Raw genomic sequence first — 18,516 nt, 5'->3', positions numbered from 1 at the left:
AATGAATAAAACTACAGGACAGATGTCAGGAGGTAAACGTCACCCTTGGAATCGGCTATCCCAGCATAATCAGATTAGGCTAACGTTACAATGTGTACAAAGTAAAAGCAATTAAAAATAACTAAAATTTACCTTGTCCTTTTTTTTATATAGCTTAAAAAATTGCTCCTTTAAAACTATTCATCACCTGTGATCCGTCGCAGCCATAGACTGTAAAAAAAAAGATTTTTTATGCAGCACAGATTTATGTTACAAGGTAAACAATACTTTTTCACCATTGACGCGAGGATGAAGTTATACTAGAGGTCGTTCTGGCGTTATGCACAACCATGCTATGGTTAGACAAGCAACTATAAAACTTCGAATTTACACAAATGAATTACAACAGGCTGAATTACCTGTCGAGAAGAAAGCAGGCAACCTCGGCGTCCGTTTTAAAATCTTTTCTCCTCATGAGCTCTTTCCATCTGGGAAAAGTTACTCCAATATTGACTATGGTCTTGCTGATTTGTCTGTCGCGTTGACGTTTTAATTCTCTCTTTGAAGTGTGAGTACGCACGCACGCACACACACCACACCACACTATCTTTCAAATCTGCCGGCACTCAAGAGCTCGCGAGTAATCTCCCCCTCGCATTCGTCACGGTGTCACTGAGTGAAAAAACGCAAAAGGCGAAGCTTGAATTTACAGGTATGTCCCTCTTTGGCGAATGTAGTTTCAAGATGGAGGGGCAACATGGCGACCGGCATTCGAACCCCTCACCCGTATGTACTTTCAATGGCAGATTATAAACTTAAGAGAATACTTTATTACTTGAAAGAAGTAAATATACATTAATGAGCACATATATTTTTGAAAGAACTAAGTGTTTTTTGCTAAGAATCAACTAAAAAAGTTACACAGTGTAGCTTTAAGTAAGTATCACTTATAACACAAAACGTAAAAAAAAAAAAAAATGCTGAAAAAAAAAACAGTGATGAAGGAGGCAATACCTTTTGGGGAGAGACTAGCAATAACATTGAGGTACTTGGCAACAGGACAGACCTTCTACTTTCTGGAATACACACTCCGGGTTAGTAGGCACAGCATTTCCAGGATAGTAGTCGAGACCTATGAGGCTCTTTACAAGGCATTACAACAGGATTACCTCAAAGTGCCATCCACAGAAGAGGAGTGGAAACACATCTCCACCAGATTTGAGGAGAGGTGGAACTTTCCACATTGCATTGGTGCCTTAGATGGCAAGCATGTCAACATCCTTCCACCACCAAATTCAGGGTCTCATTACTATAACTACAAAGGTTTAAATTCAATAGTTCTCATGGCTCTAGTAGATGCAGACCTGAAATTTATTTATATTGATGTAGGGACAAATGGCAGAGTTAGCGACGGGGGAGTTTGGGCCAAGTGTGGGCTGAGCCAGGCATTGGAAGACAACACACTGAACATACCACCACCAGAAGACCTGCCTGGACGTCAAACCCCTGTCCCTTATGTTGTCGTGGCAGATGAGGCCTTTGGTTTGAAGCCATGGATGATGAGACCATACCCAAGGACACAACTGGATCACAACAAGCGAAACTTCAACTACAGGCTCTCTCGTGCACATCGTTGTGTTGAGAATGTTTTTGGAATCTTGGCAAACAGATTCAGAGTTTTCCGCCAAGCAATTGCACTGGAGCCTTCCAAGGCTGTAATAATAACAAAGGCAGCATGTGTTCTTCACAATTACCTAAGAACTGAATCCCTTACCCGTTACACCTACACACCTCCCAGTCTGGTGGATCTGGAGGACACAGAAACGGGCCGACTTATTCACAGAGCTTGGAGGGAAGAACCAGAATGTATGTGCCCTATTGCAGCATCCTCAGACAGAAATTCATCTTTGCAGGCAAACCAAGTGAGAGAGGAGTACTGCAGCTACTTCAACACAAACGGAGCAGTAAGCTGGCAAGAGAACGCATTGTCTTGATTACTTATTCTTCCTCCACACTGCCATAATCTCTACCCATCTGTTTAATTAATACAGTATGCAGGATACAAAAAGACGATAATGAATGAAATGCTACAAATACATTTTGTTTGTTTTTATTTTCAGTTCAGCCACCCTAGCAAATGCAAAATATAAAATACACAATGAAATAAGTTAAATTACTATTAAATAAGTTAAATTACAGATTACTATACATACTAATATACATACTCCATTTGTTTAAAATTCAAATACAAAAACATAATAAACATAATTTCCGTCTCCATCATTTCCTGTTTCTCAGGTGCAACACGATAAAACACTGCTTAATAGGATTTGCGTCTGATGCGCCTGACGTTTAATGACTGATGGAATCTCTCCAACGCACCCAGACTTTGTGTATGGTACGCACTACGCAGTAGATTGATTATGCTTAAAGTGCAGCTGTTTTAACACTTGCTGGAAGAGATGTGAAGTAAGGTTTGAACCTTGATCACTTTGGATGATTTTTGGAATTCTAAAAACAGATATAAACTGGGTTAAAGCTTTCACAATAGAACGAGACGTAATGCCAGCAGTGGATATGCCGCAAGAAAGCGCATGTTCAAACACATCACAGTGAATAAGTTACTGCTACCAGACTTCGAACGGGGAAGTGGCCCTAGACAATCGACAATACGATGCTCGAAAGGTTCACCAGTAGCCTGAATTGGTTTCAACAGAGCAGATTTTAACACCTGGTTCGGCTTACTCATTAATTTTCAGATTTTGCAACTCTTAATATAAGCAGAGATGTCTCGTTTTAAACGCGGCCAAAAAAAAATATCGCAACAGGCGATCATAAGTCTTACTCACCACCTGGTGACCTAATTGATCATGCGCAATTTCGATCATCATTTGTTGAAACTTAGTAGGAACAACTACTTGGAAAACAGGATCCCCAACGAAATCTTTGGGAGGACTCCATTTTCTCAACATCACTCTATTGTGAACTAAATATCCACGGGCAATGTTACTCTCTTCTACTGGAGGAACAGCACTCTGGAAGAGTTCATCCAAAGATGAGTCAGTCCGCTGTTATTTTCCTAATTCCTCTGCAGAAACAGGAAAAGACAAGGCAGACAAATCAGGCATAAACAACTTAGTGCAGACTTTATCAGATTGAATCTCTTTTTGATCACACTCTACATCCTTCTTGGCACGTTTCATTGCATGAGTCACGACACTTTTTGCACATCCAGTGACTGGTGAGAAGGTGTTTGTGATGATGGATGCTTGCCACATGGTGAAGCTGGCTCGAAATATGTTGCAGGCTTACAGTCCAATAACCAGCAGCACTGGTCAGATCAACTGGACATTCGTTGTTCATCAAAATGATGTTCAAGTCAAAGATGGACTGCATGCAGCCAACAAGGTAACAGGCAAGCACGTGCGTTTTGATACCCAGAAGATGAAGGTGTCTTTGGCTGCACAGACACTAAGTCGCTGTAGAATATGTGGGTGTCACAACTATTTATAGATGTACGGGAGCAGGATATTAGGATGACAGGGTAAGGGGGCAAAGTGGAGGCAGTTGTGTAGAGGCTTCATGGAGGATGACATTAAAGTGAGTTTGTCATAAAAGTTACCAAACGACTACTCTGTTTTGTGCACATCTATGGTGTCAGAAGTGAGATTGCTGAGAAATCATGGCTCAAAGTCTCCGGTGCATAGAACCGCTCGTATTTGATGACGACATCGCTAACAACTGGCTGAAATTCAAGAGGGAATTGTACATGTACAGCAAAGCAGGACTGTCGGACAAATCAAAAAGGGTGCAAGCTTACACTCTCCTCAATTTTGCCGGTTCAGATACACTAGATAAATATGAGTCATTCCACTATCAAGAGGGTGAGGACAAAGAGGATCCTGATGTGTTAATACAAAAATTTGATGAGATATGCCTGCCAGAACGGAACATGATAATGGACAGACATGCTTTCAATATCACAGTGCAAAAACCTGACGAAGGAATTCAGTCTTACGTGGCCACGTTAAGACTGTTGGCAAAAAAAATGTGACTTTGGAGTGCTAACTGATGAACTTGTACGTGACCGAATTGTCTGTGGCATCCATAATGATGCAGTTCGTTCTCAACTGTTAAGGGAAAAAGATTTGACATTGCAATCAGCAATCAGAATATGTATGCTGTTTGAGCGTTCGGGAAAGGAGTACCAAGGAGCTTAAAAGGGAGGCTGAAGTGTTTGCAGTGCAGCACAACAAAAGGTGATGTAACAATTGTGGGGGTGAGCACGATTTTGACCGCAACAAATGCCCAGCTTTTAATAAACGCTGTAACTCATGCAACAAATGGAACAACTTTTCCAAGTGTTGTAGATCAAAGCCTCAATACATAGGTGGGAGGATAGCTCCATCTAGTGAAAAAAACCTACACAGAGTAAATGAAGTGGAAAGTGAACTCCACCAAGATGATTTTCACTGTGAAAGTGTGGACCTGCTTGCAAACAAAGGAGAAATATATTTACCTCTCTCACAACGATTTGTAACAAGCAGATTAAGCTGAAAATAGACACTGGGGCTAAATGCAATGTTATGTCTTTATCCACATTACTGTACATTGACCCAAATGCCCATATTGATCAGTCACACAGAGTGAATCTGATAGCTTATGGCGGTCACACAATTCAGACACTGGGCACTGTCACCCTAGTTCTTTCAGGGGGGAAATTGCAATTTCACATAGTGGATAGAAATGTTAAGAGCCTGCTAGGCTTACCAGACAGCATGAGGTTAAATCTCATACAACTTAGCCCAGAAGTATAGTGGGGCAAAAAGTATTTAGTCAGCCAAAAATTGTGCAAGTTCTCCCACTTAAAAAGATGAGAGGCCTGTAATTTTCATCATAGGTACACTTCAACTATGACAGGCAAAATGAGAAACGAAAATCCAGAAAATCACATTGTAGGATTTTTAATGAATTAAAAAATAAAATAAGTATTTTGTCACCTACAAACAAGCAGGATTTCTGGCTCTCACAGACCTGTAACTTCTTTAAGAGGCTCCTCTGTCCTCCACTCGTTACCTGTATTAATGGTACCTGTTTGAACTCGTTATCAGTATAAAAGACACCTGTCCACAACCTCAGACAGTCACACTCCAAACTCCACTATGGCCAAGACCAAAGAGCTGTCAAAGGACACAGAAACAAAATTGTAGACCTGCATCAGGCTGGGAAGACTGAATCTGCAATAGGTAAGCAGCTTGGTATGAAGAAATCAACTGTGGTAGCAATTATTAGAAAATAGAAGATATACAAGACCAATGTTAATCTCCCTCGATCTGGGGCTGGAGATGAAAGTCTCATCTCCGAGTCATCCTAATCCTCCATCCTTAATGGAGATCATGCAACATGCCAAAAAGTAGGACTTACAGTATTTGTTCCCCAGGCTTCCCTAACGTGATTGGTGCCATAGACTGCACACACGTCCCCATCAAGGCCCCACCAGGCCCCGATGAAGGGGATTTTGTGAACCGAAAGGGATTTCACAGTGTAAATGTGCAGGTAAATTACTATTACGATTCTTAATATTCCAGATTAGTAATATATCAAATAATACAAAAAGTAATGTAATCAAAAAGTATGCAGTTGACTGCTTAAAAATATCTTAGATGGTGTGTGACTCCATGTTCCAAATCACAAATGTGGAAGCAAAATGGCCTGGTTCTGTGCATGACTCCAGGATTTTCAGAGAGTCACATTTATGCACATTATTTGAATGTGGTAAGGAAAAAAATTATATCAAGCTCACTATATTACATACATTTATTCTGAGCCTAACAAAACTGCATTTTTCCAGGTGCTTACGACGGGATCCTGCTTGGTGACAGGGGCTATGCCTGCAGGCAGTATTTCATGACGCCATTCCCTGACCCAAACCCCGGACCACAAACCCATTACAATGCAGCTCTAGCCAGGACAAGGGCACGCATTGACCTTTGGGCAACTAAAGGAAAGATTTCAGTGTCTGAAAAGTATGAGGGTTGCACCTGACAGGGCCTGTGACATAATTGTTGCATGTGCCATTCTCCACAATATTGCCACCATCAGAAAGGAGAGGACCCCTGTGGTGAGGGTGCAGCCTGATGATGACCTCCAGCCAGTGCACTTGGACCAACCTATTTTTTTTTTTTACACACATAAACCTTCATTAAATGAATGGAAGACAAGACAACATGCTTAGTTTCTTGAGTTTTATTTCAATTATTCTTTGTCAAGAAAAGCCAGTGATGGTCATCTTTTGCCTGCAATAAGATATATTGTTATCCAAGGTCAGCAATAGTACTCTGTGTGAAATAGTGTATTAGCACTTACTCTGAAGTTCTTTTTGAAGCAACTCAATCTCTAGTGTCAGTTTTTTCTTCTTTAAGGTGTCAAGTTCTATTTCTCCCCTTAATTTTTGTTTTTTTTTCAGGTCAAAATACGAAATTTTCTGTTGTAGATTCCGTTTATATAGGCTATGGATATCACCCTGTGCCATGTTTGGATAAAAAAATAAAAAATAAAATAGAACTGTCAACACAAGCCTCATGCAACAAAAAGTAAAAGTAGGCTACTACACTGCCCACCTCTGTATCACTTTGTGCAGTAGGCTTTTCTGTAGGCCTTTCCTCCTGCAACTCATATTGCAGTCAGAAATAATATATACACAACTATAAATAAAGTAAAGTTATTTATGCACATACAGGTACTTCCTCCAAAGGACAGTCATCTGAGAGGGTTTCTTCACTGTCCTGGGCAATGGAAACAAATGGGCATTACAAAGTGTTGCACTTTCTTCCCTTTTAATGTAAAGTTAGAAAAAGTCCACTTACTGCACATATTTCAGCCACCACTTTCTTGGGAACAGGTAAAAAGTGTTGGTGTATTGTGTAAAGCTGCACAAAAGAGGAAACACAATGGCATTACAATGAACTACACTATATGATGTGATCAATAACTCATGGCAAAATATTCTTACATTAAGTTCCGTTTTCACCTTCACAAGTAAAAGCAATTGATCACTACTCAATATTTAACAGTTGAAATGAAGTTGTACCAGCCATTTGGATAATATAGGCCTACTTAATTTAATGCAGCAAAAAATTATTTTACAGTGTAGCAAGAGAATTTAAAACTCATATACCAGTAATGAAGGTGTTGCTGCTACAGGTCCCTGGCTTTAGGTCTAAGGAAGAGCTGGACCCATGATGCCCTCCACAATGGGTCGTTCACAACCCTATGTAAAGCGCCGTGCGTGCTGAGTTTCAACACTTATGTCCCAAGGGCAGTAGCCCAGGGCTCATGTAAAGTGAAGTGATCGCAACGGCATAATAGGGCGGGACGACTCGGCGTTATGAGATAGGTGCATATACATATATCTATACAGTTAAGGCAGTATGACCACCTTAAACTGCATAGGCCACAGGACATGCAGCATATCAACAGTCTAATCAAACTGAGTTGGGTAGACAACGTTAATATAGCATTATCAGACTGAGAGCAGTCTGGCATGTAAGGCAGGTACTTCCAGGTTATAAAACCTTACAAATGTACACAGCGAGGCCCAGCCTGCTGCCATACAAATGTCATGGATAGAGACCCCACTTGACCATGCCCATGACGAGGCATACCTCTAGTCGAGTGGGGCCTAACTCCCAAATGGCAGTTCAGGCCTTTGGATGCATAAGCTGACGCGATAGCGTCCACTATCCATCTGGACAGGGTCTGTTTCGAGATAGCTAGCCCTTTGATGCGGCCACCGAACGAAACGAAAAGCTGCTCCGTTTGCCTAAAGGCGGCGGAGCGCTCCACATAAATCCTTAATGCCCTCACCGGGCAGAGAAGGTTAACCCCGGCCTCACTGTCAGACGCAGGGAGGACCGAGAGGGAGATAACTTGCGCTCTGAAGGGAGTCGCAAACACTTTTGGGACATAACTGTGTCTTGGTTTGAGGATGACTTTAGAGTCATTAGGCCCAAATTCCAAGCACGTAGCGCTTACTGAAAGCGCGTGCAGGTCGCCCACCCGTTTTACTGAAGCTAGTGCCAGCAGAAAAGCGGTTTTGAATGACAGGTATTTTAGCTCCACCGCGTGTAGTGGTTCAAACGGTTCGTCTTTCATGGCCTCAAGGACCGTGGAAAGGTCCCAAACCGGAACCGAGGGTGGTCGAGGAGGACTCAGCCTCCTAGCACCCCTGAGGAAACGGATTACGTCTGACCACAGACCCATAGAAGGTCTCCCTTCATATAGGGCGCCCCAACCCGCGTTGGAGGCATCTGTCGAAACTACTTTGATTCGTGAGGCGATACCCAGGTTCACGCCAGACTGGTACCAGCCGGGTCTCATCCACGGTTTCAGAGCGGCAACGCATATCTGATTCACCGTGAGATGGAGCAGACCTGAAGTCCATGCTCACGCTGGTACCCGCCGTCTCAACCATAGTTGAAAAGAGTGCATATTCAGCAAACCCAGCTGCAGTACCGTCAAAGCTGAGGCCATGAGACCCATCATCCTCTGAAACACTCTGAGGGGGAGATTTTTCCCCACAGTGAATGTCGCCGCTAGGTGCTGTATCACTGCCGCGCGTTCCTGTGTCAGGCGCGCCCCCATAGAGCTGGAGTCCAGTTCTATCCCCAGAAAAGTAATTTTCTGGCTGGGGAGTAGAATGCTTTTGGTCCAGTTGACTCTGAGACCCAGCTGCTCGAGATGGGTCAGCAGTAGTGTTTTGTGTAACACCAATTCCTCTTTTGACTGTGCTATAATTAGCCAGTCATCCAGATAGTTCAGGATTCTCACGCCCCTTTGTCTGAGGGGCGCGAGCGCTGTGTCCATGCACTTTGTAAATGTACAAGGTGCTAACGACAGGCTGAAGGGAAGGGCGGTGTACTGATAAGCCTGGCCCTCGAAGGCGAATCTCAAGAACGGCCTGTGACGGGCTGCTATTTGGATCTGAAAATAGGCGTCTTTCAGATCCACTGATATAAACCAGTCCCCCGGTCGAATTCGAGCGAGGATTTGTCTGGTCATGACCATTTTGAACGAGCGCGTCATCAGCGCTTTGTTCAAGTGTCTGAGATCTAGTATAGGGCGGAGCCCGCCATCCTTCTTTGGTACTAAGAAGTAACGGCTGTAAAACCCCCGACTCGCTTTCTGCCAAGGGAACAGTTTCCACAGCCCCTTTTCTCAGTAAATTCGCTATCTCGGTGCGAAGTAGGTGTGCTACTTCCTGATTCACCGAAGTTTCGACCCGGGCTGTGAAGCGCGGTGGTCTGCGAGCGAGTAGCTCTGTTTCACTGTCTTTAACACCCATTTCGAAGCCCCTGGGATGCTTTCTCACGAGTCGTCAGCGGTAGAATGAAATCTGGGTTCCGGTCCGGGGACCCGGAGACCCAACCATGATGACGTACTTCGTTCATCATGCTCATTTCGAGTGGGGCAGACAGTGTTTCGTGCAATGTTTCTGTAACTGGCACTCCGGCCGTGTGAGCGGGGAGATGCTTTATTACATGCACAGCTCTGTGGGCTCGCGGCACGCAGCGCTGCGAGCTGTCCACAAAGTGTGTGTGCTGAGAGGCAGACACATGATCTACACTCAACACACTGCCAGCGCGAGCTGGGCTCGCACGCTGAGGCGCTATGTGTGTGCGTAGCGCAGATACAGTCATATTCACAGGCAGGGGTGGGCGCTGAACAACGGGCACATTTCCTACACTTAAAATATGAACGGCATGAGCCGGTTTGACTGATATGGACCCTGTGGTGGTGTGAGACACTGCATGGGTAGTGCTTGTGTGTAGGGGTGAACACTGGGAAGTGGGCACTTTTCCTACACTTAGCGGTCGAGCGGCCTGAGCCAGCTTTATTGTTTTCGACCCTGGATGAGTGTGACACACAGAGAGGGTAGTGTTTTTGTGAAGGGGTGGGCACTGGGCAGTGGGCACCTGTCCTACATTTAAAACACCTTCGGCCTGAGCCGGAATATGACCAGACATAATGCTCTTTTTGAGATTTATGTGGGTCGCCATGAGAACGGGTTTTGTGTGCAGGCGAGCGAGTTGAGGAGCTGACTCGTTGGCTGCTGAATACACTCCTCTGAGAGAGCAAGTCATGCCGATTTCGATGGCGGTCCGGCCGCAGCGGGACTTAGCCATCGGCGCCTTCCTAGGGGGACTAGGAAGACTTAGGAGGCTCAAATAGTATAATTCATATTTGCCGCCAGAGCCGGGATCGAACACGGGTCTCTGGCGCGAAAGCCTATATTTCGCCACAGGGGGGAAATGACGCAAGCTTTCAGTTAGTGTGAGCAGATAAGAGAGCGTCATGTGAATCACGCGGAGGGCACCGGCGTGGGCTCATATGTTTAAAAGGCTCATAATACTCAAGCCCCGCCATTTGAATGGGAGGGCACGAGGGGCAGGCTCGCTTTCTGTACAAAAGCTGGCCGTGACAGAGCAACATCATTTATCAGCCGCCAGAGCCGGGAACTGAACACGAGTCTCTGGCGCGAAAGCCTGAGATTTCGCCACTGAGCCACAGGGGGAAATGACATAAGCTTTCAGTTAGCATGAGCATAAAAGAAAGCGTCATGCGAGTCACGCGGGGCGCACCGGCGTGGGCTCTTATGTTTAAAACGCTCAAAATACTCAAGCCCCGCCATATGAACGGGAGGGCACGAGGGGCGGGTTCGCTTTCTGTATGTAAGAAAGCTGGCTGCGAGCTCAGAAGAGAGCAGCATAAATTTTTGTCTGCCGCCAGAGCCGGGAATTGAACACGGGTCTCTGGCGCGAAAGCCTTAGATTTCGCCACTGAGCCACAGGGGGAAATGACATAAGCTTTCAGTTAGCGTGAGCATATAAGAGCGCGTGAGACTCATGTGAGTCACGCGGGGCGCACCGGCGTGGGCTCATTTGTTTAAAACGCTCATAATGCTCGAGCCCCGCCATATGAACGGGAGGGCGCGAGGGGCGGGCTCGCTTTCTGTACGTAGGAAAGCTGGCCGCGAGCTCACGATGCACGCGGGGTGTACTTGGAACGAGGCATTTGAATCAGCACCACGTTTTTGAGGCGGACTTGATGGCGAACAAAGCCTGTCGAGCCCGCAGGGTCGAGAGAGGCAAAGATTCGCATTCACGGCAGCAGCCGTCTGCGAGCGCGTGGTCCGCGTGTTCTTTTCCCAGGCAGGAAAGCGCACAACTCGTGGCGGTCCCCGTCGCTGATAACGGCTCGGCACGAGCCGCAGGACATGATAGGCATTGAAAAATGCCTTTGCTCTTTTAGTGAGAGAACGTATGTGCCGCAGCGGCGAACACACACGGAGTAGTGAAAAGGATATGAGCGCCGGATAGCGCAGCAGGTACGGCGAGCGAAGGTGGCGAATATCCAGCCGGGTCCTTGACTCGAGCTCGTCCCGCTGAGATGCTGTTCAACGGCGTTGCTTCTCTCTCGTAGATCCAGCGAAGTCCTTCGCTGAAAGGAGACGAAATCACTTGTGCAACCTGTGCGAGGGGGTTTTATAGGCTAGCCACACCCCTTTTTGGCGGGTCATGACGACAGCGCGGGAAGGCTTCCCATTGGCGCTGGAGTCATGCCAAGACGCACTGATAGGTTGCAGCAGTTGCCGCAGAGCAGCCAATAGGCGCGCGAGCTGTCTCGCCTATGTCTGCCTGCTGCAGCAAATGCGTTTTACATTCTAAAAATTAAAGGATAATTTTTTGCTTCAGTATTCTCGAGAAAAGGAGTTTTCCCGTAGCGTAAGCTAAACTTACGCAACACGAGAGTACTCTCGTAAGAGAACTCAATCCAGCTATACTAATCATAAACAACAGGTGTGTTCGAAGAACCCAATTAGCCGGATCATGATTAGTGTGACGGTTCCCTATGGGTTATTCTCACGGTGTTGTGTATGTGGAGCTGCATCTACACATGGGGAAACCAAGCTGAATCAGGATAGGCATGTCGACATCACGGGCAGAGACATAAACAGCCCACAGCAGTTATCAGTAGTTCTGCTGTTTTTTTTATTAAACTTGTTCAACTGTGATCGTATAGTGGAATGTTTTTTGTTTTTTTTAACAAAAGTACAGTGATACATGTTTTACAATGCTTTGTCTATTTCACAGTAAAATGTAAAATAAAATAAAATAAATTAAATTAAATCTTCAGCTTCTAAGGCATTTCTGTTATATGAAAACACAGTGTCTTCAACACCAGAATATTAACATTATACATTTTTCACTTAACAAAAGTCAACATCATATTCAATATCAGTTACCTGCACATGGGGAAACCAAGCTGAATCAGGATAGGCATGTCGACATCACGGACAGAGACATAAACAGCCCTACACAACGCACAATAAATCGGGCGGAGGAATAGCATTAGAAGCCATGCAAAATAAGCTACATTTAGAAATCAGCTCTGAGCCTTAAACTAACGACTCCCTCGAACGCTAAACAAACGGCATTTGTTTGTCACATCACAACAAAAAAACAGTAAAATAAAACATTGTGTGGTGGACTTTAAGGCATTTTGTCTAATATTGTCTCTGCAGCGTTTAACATGCAACTTACCACAGCAGTTATCAGGAGTTCTGCTGTGGATTACCCATAATTCGTTATTTTTAGTGCCGTGGCGCAATGTGAAAGTGACGCCAGCAGACGGCGCTGTCCCCATTTATGCAGCAATTTAACAGAACCCATATACAACCCGTTACATTAGCACGATGATATCAACTTGGATGTCTCATTTGATCTCGGATGTTTTAAGCAACGTACGAAGAACGGGCCCCAGACATTTACAAACTTGATCACGTAACAACAAGTCGCGTATGAGATGAAATTGTTTTGCTTACCTTCGACTCTTGCAACAGGATAAATCCAGAGCCCGTCTACGGAGAGCCGTGGCACTTCCTATTAGCCCCATTGTATTGATCTTGGTTGCAGTTCCATTAGAATTCCACTGGAGGTGATAGCGGGCGAGTGCAGACTGGATGGGAGTCTATGGAGCTAGACGGCTAAATGTATCTCTTTCACCCGATTGCCGTTGAGAAATGTCAGATTTGATTGTAGATTTTGCAAGTTCAACATGGGTTATAGGTCAAAAGTTGAATGAACGAGTACTTATGTCCTTTCGATTTCTTACAGGTTGAGTTGTTGTTGCCCATAACACGCTAGCATTCTGCTAATGAACGCTGATTGGTCAGTGAAGGACTGATTACGACCAGAGATACCGCTTGATGGCATCGTGGCATCCGAAGCGGGACCAGAAACAAACAAAACAAAAACTGTTCTAGCACGTGTATTTACCTGTGTCAGCTGTGTTGTCGATGCCTCGATAGAAAAGAAAGTGCAGAGCACCAAAGCACCAAAGCAACTGAATGATTACTGTAAAGCAGTATCTCTGGTCGTACGATGTGTATGACGTCATTGACATTTTAAAATAATTTTTTAAAGCAAATAAGTGACTAAAAAATCTAACACCCAGCAATGTGTAATTTCTTTGCATCTCCTTTCGAATACAACATTCAAATTACTACACAAAAAATTATATCCTGAGAAAAGTGGATTTTGATGGGTATAGCTCCATAGAACTCCATTCATTCTGCACTCGCCTGCGAGTCTCTACAGAGACACGTGCCTCCCTAGGCCTTCGTGTAGACCCGCCACTGGTAATGGAACTCGGTCGCTCTCGCTCTCGCTGTCAGATCACCGGAAGTTTTCACCGGAAGTACTGGCCCACACACTCAAGTTCGAACGTCAACGGTCGAATTAAATCAAAATAATAATCCTATTGCTCGCATTTGCTCTGTGACGTAATCGGAATGCGACGTCATAGTACTGTGGAGTCTCTTCTCACTCAAAACTCGCATCCGACTTTTTAGTTACAGTGTTTGTACAGATTTGTGCATCAATCTACCGCTTTTGAACAGTGTGAAGTTCAGCTAGTTAAATCCAGTTGTATAATTTTGGATCAGCGTACCGTTTTAGATCAGAACATGAACAGAAGTAAATGTCGCTCGCTCAAGCTCCCGACCTGCATCGTAAAGCCTCTGTTACCCCTTTTCCACCAAGGCAGTGCTGGTGCTGGTTCGGTGCTGGTTCTATTCACCAATTATCTAAGAACCAGCTCGATTTTCCACAGACTGTAGAGCCAGAGTAGGGCTACCTCCATTGTCCTAGCAAGGGACGTGGGACGTGCATAACAGGCTTGCTTTCAGCTCTGAGCGGTGTAAGCTTATCTTTAATGACAAGACGCACGGCCCCGGATTACGCTGCTGTTTTGTTTCTATTTTTAAAGGTGCCGTAGAATGGATTATTTTATTATTTTATAATGTTTCCTGGGGTGCCCTTATAAAGTTAGTATGTTTTTTAGATCAAAATTTGTTATAATTTAGAAATAAAAGGCATATTTCCTAGCCTAATTTCATCCATTGATTTGAACACTCTGTTTGAAGGGGCGTGTCTGCTGTGAGACTTCAGTGTTGTTGCCCACTGCTGTGATTGGCTGACATGCTTGCATATGAAATATCTGGCGTTACATGTAGAACTATCTGGAAAACTTTTACTATTACAGCTTTTATGCGTTTTTACTATTACAGCTATCGGGATTAACGAATCATGAGAAGTTTAAGTATTTAGATTATTCCAGCATTGAGCAGATGACAGCCTGTTGATCGCGTGAATGAAGATCTTATCACTGCAACGCGATTTACTGATGCATAAACAGTGTTGAACGACTTTGAGAGAAAGATTATCTGTCTGAACTTGAACAATTACACATCAGAAATTCACATAACCCACTGGTTCTCCAGAGGCTCGGATGAAGGAACTAAAAAAATATTTTTGTGTTCATTTGTACATCCAAACACTGAGCAACTGCCATGCTTCATTCGGTCGTTTGCAAGGAAAAAACAATATCGCGCTGGATCTAGATAACACAGTGTAAATTATCGTTAATAAAATCACTACTTACCGCTTGCGGGAATATAACGTTAGTTGAAATTGCCCCCTTCGTCCGTTTGAGATGCCGAGAGAAGCCTGGCTGCTTGATATTGTTCCAGATTAGAAAAACAGTCCGTGGTGAAATGGGCAGAGCAACTAACAACTTCGAATTAAACTGTAGCGGTATCCGATTATAGGTAGATTATAGATAGATCTGCCATTTTCCCTATGATCCTCCTGCTTGTTTCTTCACCTGCAGAACTTCTGATTATTCGGCTGCGCAGTTCCACCTGGCATTGAGCATGGGCTGGCATATGCAAATTTTTGGAGGCGTACATATTAATGATCCCAACTGTTGCGTCACAGTCGGTGTTATGTGGAGATTCGCCTGTTTTTCAGGGGTGTTTTTCAAAAACGAGATTTAAATAAGAAAGAGAAAACTATGGTGTTTGAGACTCACTGTATGTCATGTCCATGTACTGAACTCTTGTTATTTAACTATGCCAAGATAAATTCAATTTCACATTCTAGGGCACCTTTAATGTTTTATTTGCATTAATGTTCTTGTTTTGTGGTGTTTTCTTTTATTAGTAATTGTTATAATCTGTGTGATTTGATTTTCTTTCTTTGTTTATATCATTTGTATTTTGTAGACGAAGTGCTTCCCTTTGAGGAAGTTTACAGAAGAACAAGCAACTGTTGATTTATAAAGTTTTCTTTTTTTTCTATTTAATGTAAGTGCTCGGGTCTTCTGTGGCCAATGGTAAAGAGGGTACTTTGCCCACCTCTCTTTTTGGGGTGTAGTGTTTAACACTTGAGTGTGAGTTTCTCATTCCCTTTCTAGTGTGCAACACTAGTGTGTGTGGTTGGTTGTAGTGAGTGATTACTGTTTGAGGTGGGGCAGGATTCTCTTTCCCTGTTAGTGTCTTTTGACGACCCAAGTGCTGCCCGTAGTGTTTAAATCTTTATTTTCTTTTCTTCATTTTAAGTACCTTTTTCTTGTCTGTGTGGGTAATGTAAAAGGTAAATGTATTGAAGGTACTTAATTGGCAGAACTGTCTCAGTCCTCTCTGGAAAGAACGAACCTGGGGTTTAGATTTTCTGAGTACTAGTATATCCTGGGGTGAAAGTCCCTAGGTGGCGTAGTTGGCTACAGTTAAGACTTCGAGTATTCTAATGTGAGTTTTATTTTTGCTTATCTTAGTTCTCATCTTGCTCTCCGCCTCACCACCCCGCCACACTGGCTTGCGATGGCAACATCTATAGCATATCACTAGCGGTATAGTTCAAGTTCAAGTGTATTGTCATGTACTCATAAAGGGAATTATAAGTTATGAAATGAATTTTGTGTGTTTAAAATAGGGTGACCAGACGTCCAGGTTTGACTGGGACACAACCGATTTTGAGTTGCGTGTCCAGAGTCCAGAGAAAAAACTGTAGAGTCAGGACGCTATAATGTCCCGGTTTACACCAACCACTATGAAATTGTCCCGGTTGTCAGTAGGGATGGGTATCGTTAAGGTTTTAACGGTATTACTACTCTTACCGATACTCCTTATCGATCCGGTACTTTAACGGTATTCTTATCGGTTCTTTTTGTTATATTAAAAAAAAAGGGAAAAAAATAATTTAGAACATAATTAATATTGCTTTATATTTTGAAATGTTAAATAAATATCTATAGCAAAAGAAAAAGCAATGCTTTAACTGAACAAATAAAACATGTATGTTATGCAGAAGGGTGCAGGCTTTTGTGTTTTATATACAGAAGACATAGGACACCAAAAACACAGTACAAACACATGGTCAAACAAAAAAAAGTATACAATAAAACAAATATACAAATAATATACCCAGTGCTTTAATTTTTCAGTAATGTCTACTGACGTTACTGTTCAGGAGAAATATGGGCTAAAAAGACATCTAATAAAGTCAGATGTAAAATAACACTGCATAGTTTATAATAGATAGATTAAAGCTTATAAAAGCCAAAATTATTCATCCAAGAGCTGTGACTGCTTTTCTCTTTGCCTTTTGTTGTTTGATTCACATTAATGGAGCAATCGTCAGCAGGATTATTAGACTGCTGCCTCTTTAAGACCAAATGCAGATCTATTCATACACATCATATTTTCTCCCAACCATTTACGCCCATTTAAGACATAAACTGTATTTAAGTGAATAAACTGTTTAAGTGAATCTCCAAGCCATTTTTACATATTTGTGTGTATATTTGATCGTTTAGATGCGCACACGAAGCCCAAAATATACGTTGCTTGTCTCGTTGCGGTGTGTTTCGGAGCGCGCGCCGCATTTGGAACAGCGTCTATTGCGTCAATTTTGGTACTTTTAATAGCCTTTTATTATCAAACGCGTCCCGCAGTTTAGCAACAGTATAGACTACATTTTACAACAATCACCGATCGTGCAGATTCTGACGTTACGTTTGGGTTTTAGGGAGAAATGACAGCGCACCGCTGTGAAAGGAAGGAAGTTGCGTTGGAGAGAATGCGGCTTTAGTTTTTAATGGTTATACCCTCAAGTATCTTCTTTTTTATAATCATTGGTAGACAAAATCTAAAATAAAATTAGTTTGATATCAAATATCTAAAGTGTAACCGTTTTAATGTTTAGTTCTGTCCTCATCGTCACTCATTAAGCAGGGCTGTTGTGATGTGCGCGCCGCTCCGCGTGAAAGATCGCTCTCTCTCTCACACATGGGCGTAGGTTTAGGGGGGGACGCTAGGTACTAGTCCCAATCAATATTTTGAGATGACAAATTTGTCCCCACCAATATTTAGCAAGCTCCTTTGAACTGCTATTTGGATCTTTGCGCTGCTATTGATACTTTGCACGTGACGTCACAAGTACTGGCTGGCGGGCAAGAACGTCGTTCTCCAGCAACGAAACGCAGTAAACAAATCAACGATCTTCCAGGACGTCGCCAATTTTACAAGTAAAAGTAAAGTAAACAACATGCCAGACAGTTGTTGTGCGATTGGATGCACTAACCGACGAGGAGATAAGCCGGGGTTATGTTTTTACCGGATCCCATCTAATAAGGAGAATTCAGAGAGAAGACAACTATGGATACAGGCTATCAGACCTGCCACCGTTTCAGGAAATGGGACCTGGCAACCTTCAAAGTATACACGTCTGTGCAGTGATCATTTCATCAAAGGTAATTTCAACATTTGTTTGAATACAATGGGTGTCTTTAATTTACCCTGTAGTTTCGTCAATCAACACCACCAGTTGGTTCGGCGAGTCAGCTGTTTGTGTTATGAGTCTAAGCTAGGCTAACAGCTGTCGTCTTTTGCTAACAACAACAAAAGTGTGTGATAGGTTGTTTTGAGGTTTGTGAATTGTGATATCTATGGTTTTCAATGAAAACCAGAGATGACCTAACAGTAGAGATAGATTATTTATGGAGGAATTATTACTGCTCGATTATCTTAAAAAAAACATTGTCTGCTTTACACAATTTAGCTACTTGGAGTTAATCCTAGTCCATAGTTATGCAGCTAGCTCCCTAACAGACTTGATAGCTACTAGAAAGACCTGG

The 18,516-nt window shown here is 43.3% G+C and overlaps 2 protein-coding genes across 2 annotated transcripts in view; both read left to right on the top strand.

Annotated features, from left to right (window-relative positions):
- LOC307157360 (uncharacterized protein) overlaps positions 1–18,516 on the top strand; it is a 160,246-nt gene that overhangs the window by 19,297 nt on the left and 122,433 nt on the right. The window lies entirely within an intron of this gene.
- LOC307157651 (uncharacterized protein) lies at positions 978–1,973 on the top strand (the record flags this gene model as incomplete). Its single annotated transcript, XM_079869581.1, has 1 exon — positions 978–1,973. The coding sequence occupies one exon, from the start codon at positions 978–980 to the stop codon at positions 1,971–1,973; it is 996 nt and encodes a 331-aa protein (XP_079725707.1).

Source organism: Squalius cephalus, assembly GCF_949319135.1.
Source record: "Squalius cephalus genome assembly, chromosome: 4".
Classification (NCBI taxonomy): domain Eukaryota; kingdom Metazoa; phylum Chordata; class Actinopteri; order Cypriniformes; family Leuciscidae; genus Squalius; species Squalius cephalus.
The sequence above is the reverse complement of the archived record's forward strand: the minus strand, read 5'-3'. Positions and strand labels throughout refer to the sequence as shown.